This window comes from Puma concolor, chromosome B3, assembly GCF_028749965.1.
Source record: "Puma concolor isolate L17-30 chromosome B3, mPumCon1.1.hap2, whole genome shotgun sequence".
Lineage (NCBI taxonomy): Eukaryota > Metazoa > Chordata > Mammalia > Carnivora > Felidae > Puma > Puma concolor.
The window spans coordinates 25,929,242-25,946,722 of NC_141672.1; the positions used below are offsets into that span (position 1 = coordinate 25,929,242).

Below are 17,481 nucleotides of genomic sequence, written 5' to 3' on the forward strand. Positions count from 1 at the left end.
ATTTTAAATAGAGAGGAGGAAAGAGTACACCCAAGCAGCAGAGAAGAGCAAAGGGAAAGAGAAAGAGAGAACCCCAAGCAGGCTCCACACTCAGCAAGGAGCCTGATGTAAGGCTTGATCCCACGACCCCGGGATCACAACCTGAGCTGAAATCAAGAGTCAGACTCTCAGTCAACTGAGGGGTGGGATGATCTTAAGGTGAATGTTTGCCACTATTTCCCAGTGTCCCCACAGCTAGTTTAAGGGCACACAGTCACTGGCTGCCTTCTTTTCCCTGAACCATGTTCCTACTTCCCTACTGGCTGCACCTGACCTTCCCACAAAACCACTTCCACCAGAATCCTTTCCTCAGAGTCATCTTCTGGGAGTGCCCAATCAGGATGGGAACCCAGTTGAAGTTGATGATTATGTGCCTTCTAAGGCAGTGCAGGACCTGGGGTTTCAAATCACTGCTTCTGCCCCGGCCATCAGCAGTAAAGACAATCCTCTGGTTCACTTGGACGTAAGGACAAGGCATCAGAACCACAGCAATCACATCCATCCTGCCCATACTGCCAACCTTAGCCCCGAACAGCCTGCAAGAGGAGACCCACTCCCCCTCCCTGGAGAGGAAAGGAAGGCCACAAGTTCTATTCAAGGAGAAGATGAGGGCCCTGCGGTCCGTCTGGCAGTCCCAGAAGGCATAGGGTCATCTGTCAGGGAAGCTCCTTCAAGAGCAGTGGCTGTGGCAACGATTCTCTGGCTTGTGGCCTCCTGACCCACGGCCCAGCCTGGGACGCTCACACTGAGCTTCCAGGAGATGGCAAGGGGAGAAAAAGTGGCCATGCCCCAGCTCTGGGAGACAACTAACATAGCCTCACAAAAGGGAGAGTTCACCTTTACCAGATGTGGAAGAAGAAAAAGGCCTCCATGCACAGCTCCTGCCTTGCACCCCTCAAGCCATCCTGCACGATTGGCTGACTCTGCCCGAAATCAGCCGTGGAGGCCTGCACACTCATGCACATGCACATGGAAACTATTAGTTGATATGACTTAACACAGGTTCTAAGACCTGGGGCCTGCGGTGACTCCCCAAAGCCTGTACATCAAGATCCAATACCCGCACGCACTCTGTTGCCCCCCAGAAACCAGACCCTCCCCGGGGATAGCAGATGCATAGCAAGAGGGGTGAGCCAACACAGTGGGGTGGCCGACTATGAGCCAACACAGTTCAAAACCTGGTTCCACCTCTTTTAAGCTATGAGACTGTGGCTGTTACTTAACCTGTCAGGGCTTCTGCTTCCTCATTTGGAAAACTGGAATGGCCAAATCTACCAACCTTGCAGAATTAGAAACAGGGTTTCTAACCTTGCAGGGTTAGAAACAATATCTGTAAAACATCCAGGCAATGTGTGCTACACAGCACGTACCACACAAACAGAAACTCTAACATCATTATCATCCATGGACATGAACATCTTTTATGCCATGTTCTGCCTTGCTGCTTCCCACCCCACCCCACCGGTCACCTTGGGGTTTAAATGAGAGGGATGGCATCTTCTCATGGACCCCACCTCCTCTAACCTCAGTGATTTGGTCAGAGAATGGACATCTGTATTTGTTTCTCAAGGCTACCATAACAAATCACCACAGATGGTGTGGCTTAAAACAACAGAAATGTACTGTGTCACAGTTCTGGGGGTTAGGAGTCTGAAATCAGGGTGCTGGCAGGACTGCATTCCCTCTGAGGGCCCCAGGGAGAAGCCTTCCTTGCTCTTCCTAATTTCCAGCAATCTTCACTGTTCCTTGAGTTTGCAGCCACCACTCAAATCTCTACTGCCACTGTCACATGGCCTCCTTGCAAGGACACCAGTTGTTGGATTTAGGACCCACCCCAATCCAGTATAAACTCCTTAAGTTACCGAATGACAGCTGCCAACACCTCATTTCACATCCTCAGGCTCTAGGTAGAGCAGCAATGGGGTCCAGGAGTGTGGGGGACATGAGGTAACCCAGTACAACACTTAGGCAGAGTCCTGATCCGGAATTTCATAAAAGGAAACTGGGGCTGCGGAGTGGGGAGTCCCTGCTAGGGGCAAACCTAGGAAGAGGTGAGGTTGAGAGACGCCAAAGGCAGCAAGCGAGTCATGGAGGAAACCAACCGTGAGCAAAGTTGACCAGCAGGATGAACATGAGAACATGAGCGACAGAGAGGAGTGGAAGAGCACCCCAAAAGCCCCATTCAACCCCGTCCCTTCCTAAAGCATGGGTAGAGGACACACTAAGTCTGCCCTCTTGCCTCGGCTCATTCAAGTTGGGATTCTGATCCTCGTGACCACAAAAGCACTAATACCTCCATCTATGACAGCTTGATCTGCGGCCTCCAACTATTCATATGATGAAGCCATCACCTCCAGGAGTTAACCTCCAGAATGTGACCTTATTCGGATATAGTGTCATCACAGATGTAATTAGTTAATATGAGGTCACACTGGCATTGGTGTGGGGGGGGGAGGTCCCTAATCCAATATGACTGTGTCCTTATAAAGGGGGGCAATTTGGACACAGAAACAGACACGCACACACAGGAAGAACACTAGGCGAGCATAAAAGGCAGAGATCAGGGTGGTACTTCTCCAAGCAAAGGAATGACAAAGATAGCCAGCAAACCACCAGAGGCTGGAGGAAAGGCCTGGAATAGACTGCCCCTCGCAGCCTCAGATTAAGCCAACCCCGCCAACACCTGGGTCTCAGACTCCTGCCCAGCAGAACTGAGACTACGGATTCCTGTTGTTTAAGCCAGCAGTCTGCGGTGCTCTGTTACAGCAGCCCTCGTAATCTAACACACCCCACCCAAAGGGCCTGCCATCCCGCCCTGCTGCTCTCTATGCTTGGGCACCTGGAGCTGTGCTCAGAACTCACCACCCTCGAATGGCCCCATCCTTTCCCTCTGCCAATCTCACTCATCCTCTGAGGGCCACCTCCCCCAAGAACCCTCTTCTGAACCTCCCCCTGAACTTTCCCTGCATCAGCCCCACAGCTGAGTGCTTAATTGTTCTCTAATTACTTCCTCTGTGAATTGTTCTGTCTGCCCAGCTTTGGGAGAGAGGGAGGGTGGAACGTGGCTTTGACATATTCTAGATCCCCCACAGCATTGGCAGAGAGGTAAGTACCTATCAGCTGCTCAACAAGTCTGTATTTTCTGAGCGAGCAAAGCAGTCAGTGGTGGGCCCCAACCTTCCCGAGTCTGTGAATGGGGCCACCATAAGCTGAGGCAGTTTCTCCAGCAAACAGCCCAACACAGCAGCTAAGCGGAGGGTCTGGGTCTGGGCACCACCCTGCAGGTTAGACCCCAAAGAGGGGGACGTGCCGCAAGCATGGTCTGCAGATTGAAGGGGAACAGTGAGTACGCGGATATGACCATCCCAACCACTGTCAAGCGGGAAGGCTGGCTGAAGGATACAAAGAATACCCTAGAATCCTTACTATGATGGATCAACTTATGAAAATAGAGCTTCCTAAAGTCCACAGGAGACTCCAAGGTCCCAAGGAGGTGAAAGCCACTTGAGCCCCCCACATTTCTTTGCCAGCAAGACCAGCCTCATCTCTGAGAGCTGGCAGTCTCACTTCCAGACAGTAAGCTCCCAGCCCTGAACAGAACGAACAGTCCAGGAGGACAAGCACTGGATCAGGAGTCAGGAGGCCTGGGTTCAAGTCTCGCTTCTCCCACCACCCAGTTGTGCCACTCTGGGCCAGTGACTTCCTGCTCTGAGCCCCTGTTTCCTCACCATTGAAACACGAGGGTTGGATGAGGTGACTTCTAAACCGTTACAACCCGGGAGTTAGTTACTCTCTTGGGTAACCTTCATCTAAGGCGCTTTGCCACTGAACAATGAAGGCCAAACAAGAAGAGTCAGTGTTTGTCAACCCCAGTGGGGTGCTGGATATAATCTGGGGGTCCCAGTCTCCCTGCTTCATTTTGTCCTCACAACTGCTCTGCAGGTGACAACCAGAGCTAACAGCTGCAGGATTTACTGTGCACCAGGCCCCGCCCCCCAGATGGGCTATAGTTCTCAAGCCCTGTCATGACCCTATTAGTGAGCAGGTTCTCTTATCCCGGTTTACAGACAAGGGAACTAGACTCAGAAAGAACTAATGACACAGTTAAAGTCTGGTAGCATTTAGGATTTTGGAAGGCCCCCTGCCTCCAAAGCCTATTTTATTAACTATGAGGCCATACTGCCTCAGAAATGACCTTTTTGTTCCTTCCGGAAGCCAGACCCTGCCCTTGCCCTCACCCCGTAGTTTAGATAGCCCCAGACACGCCCTCACACAGCCCTCTACAGGCTCCCATGGGTACGTCCCAGGGGGCTATGAAAGTGAGACCGAGGCAGGAGCAGAGCTGACCACCCTGAGGACTCTAGGACCCATAACGCCATGCCATGACATCCCGCGTCAGAGTGTCTCAGTGCAGGTAACAACCCATTACTGAGCACCTTTGCTGTGCCAGGCACTGGACAGTGTTCTGAGAGGACCCCAGGATGAGTGGGAGGAGACCACCCACCCCAAGAACATAAACCCAGCACTGAAATGACCAGACACAAGTCAAGTGCTCTGGATTCACAGTCCAACCTGGCTGAGGAAGACACAGAAGGCTGCAAGGGGACAGGGGCACTCCAAGTAGTTCTGCAATTCAACTCAACCACACTTACTAACACCTACTATGTGCAGAGTCCACACTAGGCCCCATGGGAGGTTCAAGATGGGAAAGCAGCCCACCTGAATGCAACAAATAACTGCATAAGAGCTGTGACAGGGGATGGAAAGTACTCAGGGGGTATGTGAGGAGGCCAAGGTACAATTTCACTGGAAACAGTACCTCAGTTTCCCATCTGTAAAATAAGTAATAACAGTACCTCTCTCAGAGGGTCTTACTGAGAAGTAAATTGATGTGTGTGGAATTTCTGAGGCAATGCCTGCCCCTGGCAAGCACTCAGGGTATGTGTGTGCATGTGTATGTTGTTGTTGTCAGACCCCGAGCTCAGAGGATGAGAAAGAGCCTGGTGACTTAAGAAGGGGATGAGAGAGGACAGACCCGGAGTGCATGGAGTGAACCCCCACAGCGTGTGGCCAGGGCGCAGCCATGTGAAGACGGGAGCAGGCCATGAGGCTGGAAAGAAAGCGGGAAGCAGCTCCTGACCTGCTCTCTGGGGGCTCTGGTCCACTGGCTGTGGAAGGGCTATGCAGAAGCTGTCCAACAATGGGCCGAAGGTGCCTCGGAGATGGAGCGGGGCCCCAGGGAGGAGCCTCTCGGGGCTGAGGTAGGGCAGCACTCAGCGAGGAGGCTGGGGCCAGGAGGCCTGGGGAAGAGGAGCCACCGCCACGGCAGCCACCTCGGTCTCTCCCTCAGTGACTAATGGCACACCATCCGTCCCGGCTGACACTAATGCTTCCTGCCATCCATCTCCTACTCGTTAAATCACCATTTTATGGCCAAAATCTCTCTCTCATAATTGATAAAAATCTCCTTTTGATGTTCAGCATTATTGGGGGGAAAATGTTTTTTTTATTCTTCATTATGTTTTCAATATAAATGTATTTTTTATTGAGAGCTGCTGGGAAGTCTGGAGGAGGTGACTCTCTCCCCCTCGCCCCCCAGTCCTCCCCACACGCAGCTTTGTGGCCACCAGCTCCTTCTGTTCCACTCCCAGAATGCTCACACGGCAGCCGTCTCGGGGATCGTCTGGGGAGACAAAGAAACCAGACGCTGGAACAAACAAAGGTTGTGCTGAGGGCCAAGAGACAGCTGAAGCCCTCAAGGTGGCCCTCAGCTCCAGGCCAGTGGAGCAGCCAGGGGTGGTGAATCAGGGTGAGCTGGCCTCAGGCAGATCTTTGGCAACGTGCAAGAACAGCGGCGAGAGCTGCAGAGAGCGGGGACGCCCGGGGGCTGACACAGCACGTGGCCCAGAGGTGTGCTCAGTAAATATTTGTGAGCAAGTAAGAGAAGGACAGGGAGAAGGTGGATCAGCGCTGGAAAGAAGGCAGCAAGGAATATGACATGGAGGCATGTGTCACCGGGGTGGTGGGGGGGAGTTTTCTGCCAGCCACAGGTACCCCAGGTAGAATCGGCTCCTCTGGCCCCCTCTGCCCATGTCCCTCGCCCCAGTCCAACCTAGGGCGTGTTTGTCCCTGCATCTGCCCACACCCAGCTCCTCCAGGACAAGAGAAGAAGAGCCAGTTGCCATCCTACAAGGAGGAGCACAGCACAGCCACCAACTCCTGACCCTGGGCACCTGTGGCTGTTCCCGCGCCCATTGTGTCACCTTTAGGGACCAAGAGCACAACGCAGATGCTACTGATGGCCTCAGGACACTGCAATGGTTGAAACTGCCTGGCTGAGCTGCTAGCAGCCCCCAGGTTGGGGGTCACGGGGCAGTGCTCAAGAAGCCCAGGAGACAGGCTCCCAAGGCAGCCTGTGGGACATTTCTAACAGTGGAAGGGAAGGGGCTGACCAACAGGTGGAACACCAGGTGTTGATCGCGGAAGAGAAAGGAGGATTCTACTAGCAAAATAGTATCTGGGACAGAGAACTGTACCAGCATCAGAAAACCTGGTTAAAGACCCAACGCTGCCATTTAATCTCTCAGAATCTCAGTTCTCACACATATAAAGCATCCAGCGTAACACAGAAATCATCGCTAATATTTGCTGGCCATTTGCTCTCTGCCGGGCATGCTCTACATGCTCCACATCCATTAATTCATGTAATCCCCACAGGCATGTACTTCCCCATTTTACAATTGAGGAAAATAAGAGACAGAGAAGATAAGTAACATGTCCAAGGTCACACAGCCAATAAACCAGCAAGTAGTTTAGCTCCAGCCCACCTTCAAGATTCAATAGGAAGCTTAACTGTCGTATGAAGGCAAGACCAAGGGTAGAAATGTTTGGTCCTGACTAAGGGCCACGTGGGAACCAGGGGGGTTAATTTTGTGTGTCAACTTGGCTGAGCCATGGTGCCCAGACATTTGGGCAAACTTTATTCTAATATTTTCATAAGGATGCTTTTGAATGAGATTCACATTTAAATTAGTAGACTTTGAACAAAGCAGACTGCCCTCCCTAATGTGGGTGGGCCTCGTCTAATCAGCTGAAGGCCTGAATAGCATAAGACTGACTGCCTGGAGCACCAAAAGTTCTGCCAGCAGATGACCTTTGGACTCAAACTGCAATTATCAGCTCTTCTTGGGTCTCCAGATGGACACCCCCTCCAAAGATGCAGGACGTGCCAGCCTCCAAATCGCATAAGCCAATTCCTTCCAACTAATCAATCTCTCTTTACTTACACACACACACACACACACACACACACACACACACACACACACACACACACACCCTCTTGGCTCTGTTTCTCTGGTGAAGATTGACTAACAGAAGAATGAAATCCAGCCCTGGCAGAGCTGTCACCTGAAGGAAGGGATGCCCGGAGGGGGTGCCTTTTACTGCTGCTCACACAGTTCTCCATGCACCAGCAGAGATCCCACATGCAGGCATGCAGTAATGACAGGGGTCATCCCAGGCTTTGCTACTCACCATCCACGCCCATCATCCCCTCCCCCAGCCCTGAGGCCTCCATGGAAGCCCCTGCTGCAGTCTCTGTCCAGTCTCTGCACTGCCCCCACTCAGCACCACCACCACCAGGAGCCCCTCACACAGGCCAGACAGTCTCCTGCCTCACCTCCCTGCTTCCACTTCTGCTGGTCCTCATGCCAAGAGCACCTTCTCTCTGCACCCCAACCAAGCTTGATAAATGATGGAGGTTCCTGGGGGAAGAGCTATTTTATCTCTTCCCTGAACTTTTGCTTACACCTTGAGCAAAGCAAGACAACATCACTCTCCACCTGTTCCTGTAGGTTCATAAGAAACAATGAAGTATGCATTCCCCCACCTGATACACAGCGGTTCTCTTCCACGTTCCAGTGGCCGCTCTGGTCAGATGGTCCATCAAGAATGCCGATCTCCTATGACAGCCTTTCTCCCCAGGTACTATGGGAAATTATAAAACAAGTACGAGTCTAGATCCCTACCATGTGGAGCTCAGGGGTAAAAGACTAATGAAACACGTGTCAGAGTGCACAAGCCAGACCCCAATCCCCCAACACCAGTACAAGTGGTGCCCCTAACAAAGGTATTTCTGTGCATCACTCTGGCAGCTGACCTCATTTCCTTCAGTCTCTCATAGAATTTTAGAGCTAGGAAAGAACCTAGCTGCATCCAAAGTTTTTAGAACTGTGCTTTCTTCACTAAATACCAGCTGTTTGGGCAACAAAGAGAGAGAGAAAGAAGGGAAAATGAAGGAAAAGGTGTCTAAACACAGAACTGCAGGCTGTTAGTGACTGCAGGGGGCATCTGAGGAGTCCTAGCCCAGAAGAGAAATGTGGAAGGATGGGTTGGTGGTCAGAACCCTGCCAGGTCCTTCAGCAGGAAGGAAAGAACTCCTGGGGACCAGAGAAGTCAACAGCTTGTTCAGAGTGCAAAGGTGTCAGCCTGGGCTCCTTCCTCTGCGTGAATCATGCCCAGGAGAATAAGGAACCCAAGTCTCAGCCACCTGTCAGGGTTCCCCTCTGCTGAAAAGGGCCAAGCCTTCAGTACCTTTCCCTGACGCTCAAGCTCCGGCGCCATCTGCTGGCCAACGTCAGCACTGCACCTAGACCTACAGTCCCAAGGGCAGTTAGGAGACCAAGGTTGAGACCATTCCTAACCCACTCCAGACCCAGGTGACTTTGGAGACACCAGAAATGATGCCACCTCCTAGAGTTCGGGCTTCCAACTGCTTCCCAGAACGTGTCCTTCAGGACTTAGGCCTAACATTCAAAATAAAAGGGAAAAAGCAAGTTTCTTTCTGGTAATACTAGCTGAGAAACTTCTAAGACACAGACACAAAAAACATTTCTGAAAGATTTCTGCCAGACAGAAGCTCTGTTGTAGAAGACAAAGCACTGGTCTGGTAATCAGAAGATCCAAGGCCTCGTCCTGTCACTCACACGTCCCTCCCTTAGCTCTGTGGTCCCATCCCCACCCCACACATCCCTACGCCAGGACAGTGCCCCTTTATTCGCTCTCCCCTCCACACTGATGGCACCGGCTGCAGTGCAGAGATTATGCACTGCTCCAGAATCACATGTAAATCACAGGGTCCAGAAGAACTGCAAGTTCATGCTCATCTCCCACACCCTGCTGGGGGACCCCTCAGGACCAGCCCCATCTGCCTGGGAGAGGGTAGGGACTGGTGTAAGGACACTAGTGACCCTGTAAGGCCTCTGCTGATGGGAAGGGTAGATACAATGAACCAGCACAGCCAGAACACTCTGGCCACCCCCCTGCACTTCGGTCTGAGATTTAGGGGTAGCTATGTAGTCTTTGAGCTCCAGGTGTCTTCAGAGCACATCCAAGAACTCGAACCCAGACAGCAGATGGGGATACAGGACAGACTTGGCTTCCTTTAACCACGTTCTTGAAACTGGGGACGAAACAAAGCTTTCTACTGAGGTCCCAGGGCAGGTGTAGAGCCCACAACTGGTGGGGTCCACTCGGATATCTTCCTGGTGGGGAGAGCTGCTCCCCAAGAAGTGTCGTGGAAGAGGCGGGAGGAGGAGGGAAGTGCAAAGTGAGTGACTTTCCCCGCCCTCACACCCCCACACCCACCTACCCTGTTCCCACATAGCCCCTTTCCCCTCCCTCCACCCACAGAATGAGAAAGTGTGTCACCAGGGAACAAATGCCATCTTCCCAGGAGGGAGGAGGAGGAGGAAGAGGGGGAGGAAAGACTTCAATTGTGCATCTGTGGGGGCCGGGGTAAGAAAGCAGAGGTTGCCGAGCTTCCCAGCTGTGAAGGACGCCCCCTCAGAACCGTGACCTTGACATTAGCCTGCCCTATTCAGAGGGCTCAAGACAACCTGTGGGGCAGGAGCCTCAGGCCACCATGCTCAGGACCACATGGCCAGGGAGGCCTACAGAAGAGGCCCTGAAGATGCAGACAAAATCTTTTAACCCCATACATCCTTTGGCCAGCTGGGTGGGCCCATCATGACTGCTGACACCCCAAACTTCTCGTCTCACTCTACCCTGGCTTACAGGGGGCCACTGACCCGCTCTTGCTTCCCACTCCAGCCCTCCACAGACAAGCCGGCCTAGAAGGGTTAATCTGCTGCCTTCCCTCCCTTGCATCCGCCCCCACGAGCTGCCACATGCCAGCAATGATGCACTTCACACTGTTATTACAGTGATTTATTTAGTTTTAATTGGGGGGTGAATCTCGTGCTATAGGAAGCAGGAGGCCAACAGCCTTGGCAAGAAACAAAGCCATGCACAGGCCTGTGCCATGCCAATCTGGTCCCCTCTGCCTGGGGTATCTCCATCCTAACCTTGCTCCTCCTGGCTTGTGGGCTTGCTCCTGACTCTAGCCCTAAATCGGGTTTACCCTCCACTTAATCTCCACCACCCAAGCTTTTATCCCTCATCTGCAAAATGGGGTTAATGACAGGTAGGTACCTAACACTGCTGTGAGGATCAGGTGAGATAATGCAGGGAACACAGCACTGCCACCACACACAGCAAACCCTCCATAACTGATAGATATGATTAGGTTGAACCATATGAATCCCATTACATTGCAGGGCAAAAACAATCACACATCAACTATTTCATACGGTTCAACCACCTTTTTCACTGAGGGCCACTGAGGTTCCTTCTCACCCCTTCGATTTCACTGCTGAAAGTTGCCACGAAGTATGTTTCCATTCCAGGGGTGAAGCCCCAGCAGCCAGCAGGGACAGCTCTGCCAGGGCCTTAGAAACATCCCATCCCAGCACCCATCGCTCCCGGCACGGGCAGCTACCTCTTTGCCCAGGTCCTCACGGATGACCCGGCGGACCTCTTGCATGCTGCTCTGTGGAGCCTGGCTGTGCAGCACCTTCAGTGTGCTGGTATACTCCTCAGGCAGCAGGTAGTCCAGAGCGCCCAGGTGCTGGCCCACCTTGATGAAAGTGCCCCGGTTGGCACAGCAGAGCTCACAGAGACGCCTGGCAGAACGGAGGTGCACCTGCAGGGAGATGGGCCAGGAACAGAGAGGTGTGAGTGCACACTGCCCACTGGACATTCTTTCCCTTTCCTGCCCCCACTGGTTGAAGAGCCTGATTCGCTCCGAGAGTACGTACACACACACACACACACACACACACACACACACACACACACACACACACACCCTTCATTCACCTTCTGCCTCAATGCTCTCCTTCGGTCTCAGTACCTAGGGCCAGCAATTCTGACCTCATACTGAGTGAGGCTGGCCTCTTCATAGGGCCCGATGTGCCCATGCTTCTGGTCTTTTCTCCATCAAAACTTACCTGGCCCAGGAACCAGAGCAGTTGTTCAAGGCTTTTAAGCAAATCTAATCTACTGATGATTCATTTGTGGGTACACTGAGTTGATGTGTTTGCCACCCAACCCTCAGACATACCAATAATACTATCTGTTTGGAGGTCTACAATTTCTAAAACATGCTCATACGCATTCTTTCTTTTAATCCTTACGGCAGCTCAGGGAGTCAGGTATTGGTATATTTAAAAATAAGAAACTCAGGGGTGCCTGAGTAGTTCAGCCGGTTAAGCATCTGACTCTTGATTTTGGCTCAGGTTATGATCTCATGAGATTGAGCCCTGAGTTGGGCTCTACGCTGACAGTGTGGAGCTTACTTGAGATTCTCTCTCTCTCTCTTCCCCTCCTCCACTTTTGGGTGCTTGCTCTTTCTCTCTCTCTCTCTCTCTCTTTCTCAAAAATAAACTTTGGGGCACCTGGGTGGCTCAGTCAGTTAAACGTGCAACTTCGGCTCAGATCATGATCTTGCAAGCCCACATCGGGCTCCGTGCTGACAGCTCAGAACCTGCAGCCTGCTTCTGTTTCTGTGTCTCCCTCTCTCTCCGCCCCTCCCCTGCTCACACTCTGTCTCTTGCTCTCGAAAATAAACTTTAAAAAAATATTAAGAAATAAACAATAAATAAATGATAGAAATAAGAAACTCAGATGTTGTGCTTATACAGAAATAGCTAATGTAGCTAATAAATGTCAAAGGAAAGTCTAGAAAACACACTAAACCTAGGGCTCTTTTAACTCAACAAACTTTAGCAGGGGTCTCCTTTTTTTCTTAAGTTTTTTTTATTTTGAGAGAGAGAGAGAGAGAGTGAGCATGGGAGGGGAGGGGCAGAGAAGAGAGGGAGAAAGAAAATCATAAGCAGGTTCCATGCTGTCAGCACAGAGCCCAACATGGGGCCCAATCTCACAAACCATGAGATCATGACCTGGGCAGAAAGCAAGAGTCAGACATGTAACAGACTAAGCCACCCAGGCAACCCTAGCAGGGGTCTCCTCTTAACTGGAAGAAAAGTTTCACTGGGAAGTGTCAGGTGCATGGAGCAGGCAGCTGGGCAGGTCTCCTAGGACAGGGCAGCCTTCAGCCTGATGCCCGCTGTCTTTCCAGAGCTGGGGGGGTGGCCCCCGTTGGGGACACACTGTGCTATGTGTCCCCAGTCATCACCCCAGCTCAGCTGAAAGTCCTGAAACTGTGAGGTCCTGTCTTCCTGGAGCTACAGCTTCCGAGGCAGGATGGGGCTGTGGGCACACACAGAAGGTAAGGGAGCCCAGTGCCCTGTGGGAACCTCTTCCACCCATGCAATCAACCAAGAGGGAGTAAACATCTACACGGACTTACACTCTCTTGAGTGTTATGGAAGATGCCGACATAATTAAGCACATATTGGAGGCAATAAACCACCTGAAGAGTTAAATAACTTTTGGCAACAATGATGGAACAAACAGTTAAAGATCCTATATAGTTAGTTGCCAAGTGCATCGTACATAACACTGTTACTTTAGAAATTAAGAAGAGAACACCCTTGTCCTAGCAGCCCAGGAGCCCATCTGCCCTGTTCCACCACAGCACAACAGATGCCCCAGACTCCAGGCACTGCGGGGCTGTGCCGAGACCCTTGTGGGCACCCACTACTGGCTCCACTGGACACCTCTACCTCCCACCCTGATGAACCCTTGGGGAACCCTATATACACATGACTCCATCCCCCTACACAGAGTATGCCAGCCTTGATGTGGACAGCTGGTCCAAGCTGGGCCACAGAGTCTTTTTACCCTGCCGGGAGGGCACAGGAAAAAGGAAATTAACCCTAAGGATTAAGAGGAGAGAAAGCTTTTAGATGGATCAAAGGATCATGGGAATGGGGTGGATTCTCTTTAAGAATTTGGAACTGGGGGCGCCTGGGTGGCTCAGTCGGTTGAGCGTCCGACTTCGGCCCAGGTCATAATCTCACAGCTGGTGAGTTCAAGCCCCGCATCAGGCTCTGTGCTGACAGCTCGGAGCCTGGAGCCTGCTTCAGATTCTGTGTCTCCCTCTCTCTCTGCCCCTCCCCTGCTCATGCTCTGTCTCTCTCTGTCTCAAAAATAAATAAAAACATTTAAAAAATTAAAAAAAAAAAAAGAATTTGGAACTGGGGACTCAGCTGGCCAGTGGCACATGGGCAGTAAATCAATGCTATGGCTGGCCAAGGCCATGCTCAAGCCCTGGTTTTGAGGAAGTGAGAAAGAAGGCAAACTGTGGTCAAACATGGAACTGGGCATTTCTTCATGGTACAAAGGTCCAGGCTAGTGTGAACAATCATTCCCCAAATTCCAACCCATAAGAAGAGAGATCAAAATCACTGGCAGAATAAGAGGCAACACATAGGCATCCACAATCCACTAGTCCTAAGACACATTACGGCCGGGGCCCACATCCAACCGGACACTCCTGGCTCGGCTGCCCCGGCACCCGGCCACCCTCTCCCCCAAGGAGGCAGGCTCAGCCCCTACATCAAAGCTGCTCTGGGGTCAAGGCCACATGGAAGCAGAGGACTAGAAGGTGGGGTGAGGCCACATCCCACTTTCCCCTCCCTGCCCAGGAAAGGCATCAACCACTGTGTGTTCACCGGGACTTACAGCAGGCCAGTCCCGTGCCCTCCAGTACATGGGAAGATGTGACGGAGCCATTCGTGCACAGAGAATGACTTGCCACAACAGGATCACACTGAGAACCGCAGGAGCTTAGAGGCAAGAAATGGGAGGACCGGAATTAGAGCAAAGGCTTGGCTCACAGGAGGGCAGTGGGTGTGTGCTGCTCAGAACTATGGCCTCCAGACTCCAAATCCACCCTTCTCCACCCTGCACTGTGATCCTGCAGCTGCATCCTGTCATTTCTCCTTTATCAGATGGTTTGTTATTAGGGGACTCTGGAGGGACACTGAGGCCACAGAAGAGCAAGGAGGCCCCATTACCAGAGCCAGTGTGGCATTTTAGCTCAGCAGCCGGCAGGCCAGTGGCTTGAGGGTGCTCCCTTCAGTGGCCCTCCCAGACCAGACCCGCCTCACTAAATTTTCCCATAACTGGCAGGCCCCTCTTATGGCCCAGCTCAAGCCCACACCCTCCAGCCAATTGTTCTGACCAGCTACCAGAGGGTTCCTATACATTGTAGGAGTGTGGCCCAGAGCTAAATTGCACTGTCACCCAGGAGGCTACTCCCACAGACCCTGCCTTCCACCATGTCTCCTCACCACTGGGCAGACCTCCATCTCAGCCCTGCAGGTGGGAGGCCCTCAGCTGAGTTCTGTCCTTATTCACTACCCTTCAGCCCCAGAGGGAAGAGCTGCTTTATATGCTTACTACTTCTATACCCTTAGAATCTTTTTTCACCCCTCGAGTTAACTACCTTTTACTTTTCCTAATTAATCATCTTTTCTATTAAGTTTTCGCCACTCAACCCTCTTGCACTGTTGGTGGGAATGCAAACTGGTAAAGCCACTGTGGAAAACAGTATGAAGGTTCCTCAAAGTTAAAAATAGAACTACCCTACAATCTAGCAATCATACTAGTAGGTATTTACTCAAAGAATACAAAAACACTAATTCAGAGGGATACATGCACCCTGATGTTTAAAACAGCATTATCTACAATAGCCAGACTATGGAAACAGCCCAAGTGTCCATCAACTAATGAATGTGTAAAGGAGATATGATATACAGATAAATATACATATATACATAAATATACATATATACACACATACACAATGGTGTATATATGTACGTGTATGTATGTATACATATACAGAGAGATAGATATATACATACACACACACACAATAGAATATTACTCAGCCATCAAAAAGAATGAAATCTTGCCATTTGCAATGGCGTGGATGGAACTAGAGTATATTATGCTAAATGAAGTAAGTCAGAGAAGACATACCATATGATTTCATGCACAAGTAGAATTTAAGAAACAAAACAAAGAAGCAAAGGGGGGGAAAGAGAGAGAGAAATCAAGAAACAGACTCTTAACTACAGAAAACAAACTGATGGTTACCAGAGGGGAGATGGGGGAGGGGGTGGGAGATAAGTGAAATAGGTGATGGGGATTAAGGAGTGTACTTGTTGTGATGAGCACTGGGTGCTGTATGGAAGTGTTGAATCACTATATTGTACACCTGAAACTAATATTACACTGTATGTTAACTAATTAGAATTTAAATAAAAACTTCAAAAATAGTCAAAAAATAGGGTGGATTCCACTCTAAACTTTTTAATACAGTGTGTGTTATACAATTTACTTACACAATAATCAATGTGAAATAAAGATATCAGAAATGTAAAAAACTTTTTAAAAAGTCTTCCCCAGAGAGATTACTGGTGTGAATGGTCCCTGGTGGATACACAGGATTAGTCCTTGAAATCAAATTTGAATAAATTAGGATAAAAAGGGCACTTCAGATCAAGAGAGCAATACAGAACTACGTATCTGCATGCATGTATGTGTGTTGTTGAAGACCTAACTTCGTTTTCTTTAGACTGGATTCACATCTGCATTTGTCTCTGCTGCTGGCAGCCCTCAGTAATATTCTAGGGGTGCCTGGATGGCTCAGACACTTAAGAGTCTGACTCTTGATTTTGGCTCATGATCTCACGGTTCAGTTCATGAGATCAAGCCTCGTGTACGGCTCCACACTGACAGCATGGAGCCTGCTTAGGATTCTCTCTCTCCTCTCTCTGCTCCTCCCATGCTCACTTATATGTGCTCGCTCTCTCTCAAAATAAATAAACTTAGAAAAAAAGAAGGAAAGCATCAGCCTACTGCCCCTCACCTGTGGCTTGAACCCAGGATACCTCTTGGCACAAAGTAATGGTCACCTTCAAGACACTGTCTGGGCAATACGGGGAGCCCTCTCTGGTCACGCAAGCCCAGGAAAGCTAGTCAGTCCCCAACTCACAAGCTACTCGGCACACAGCCACGGGGGCAGAGACCATGTGTGTCCCTATACGCTCTGTGTACCTCAGGGCAAGCTGTCCATGTGCCATAAATGTAGATTAATGACAACTATGGGTTATATACTCACAAAACCGCCATCCATGAAGCTGAGTCAGCATCTACTGCAAATGGCACCCACATTTCAACTAAAGAAGCTCCAAAGTCACCTTCAACCAGCTTCTAAATACACACACACACACACACACACACACACACACACACACGAAGAACATTGCCACTCACCAAAAACCTACATTCTTTTAAGGCCAAAAGACACAAATGCTGAAGAATAGAGTAGGGCCTCTGATCTCCAGGGTCCCTTTTCAGCTCCAGCTCCTAGGGCTTCACTGTCCTTTGGGATCAGAAGGTGGGTCCCATTCAAAATTTCAAGAAACTACTAGCTTAGTAAAAACCCCTCTTTCAGCATTTACTTCCTTAATCTGATACCTTAAGGGGCAGTACCTGCTGGCAGCAGGGACCATCCACAGGGATCCCATGGTTTCTACCACCCAGGAACCTTTCCCCCAACAAGGAGCGTGCTCAATGAAAAGGCAAAGCTTCTGGAATCTTGGATCTCTGCATTCCCCTGAATCTACTCCTTCATGCTACACATCTTCAAGCATGCACCTACATAGGCAAAGGCAGCAGGAAGGACGACGAAAGTTAGTTTACACTAGTACTGTACAACAGAAATCGCTGCAATGGCAGAAATGTTCTACATCTGCACTGTCCAATAACACAGTGGCCACTAGCAGCTACCAGGGGCTGCTGGCCGCTTGACATGCGGCTAGTGTGACTGAGGAACTGAATTCTCCATTTTTTTTTAATGTTTAGAGAGAGAAAAAGCACAAGCGAGGGAGAGGGGCAGAGGGAGAGAGGGAGGGGGAGAGAGAGAGAGACAGAGAGAGAGAGAGAGAGAGGGAGAGAGGGAGAGGGAGAGAGAACCCCCAGCAGGCTCCACACTCAGCACAAAGACCAATGCAGGGCTAGATCCCATGACCTTGGGATCATGACCTGAGCCAAAAAATCAAGAGTCAGGCGCTCAACCAACCTAGCCACCTAGGCATCCTTAAAGTATTTAAATTTAAATCA

The 17,481-nt window shown here is 50.6% G+C and overlaps 1 protein-coding gene across 2 annotated transcripts in view; it reads right to left on the bottom strand.

Moving 5' to 3' along the window:
• Positions 1-17,481, bottom strand: part of ADCK1 (aarF domain containing kinase 1) — a 121,538-nt gene that overhangs the window by 56,807 nt on the left and 47,250 nt on the right. For both annotated transcript variants that reach the window (XM_086709143.1, XM_086709142.1), the window contains exon 4: positions 10,880-11,083. In XM_086709143.1, the coding sequence (XP_086565269.1) occupies positions 10,880-11,083 (204 nt within the window). The remainder of the gene's footprint in view (positions 1-10,879; positions 11,084-17,481) is intronic.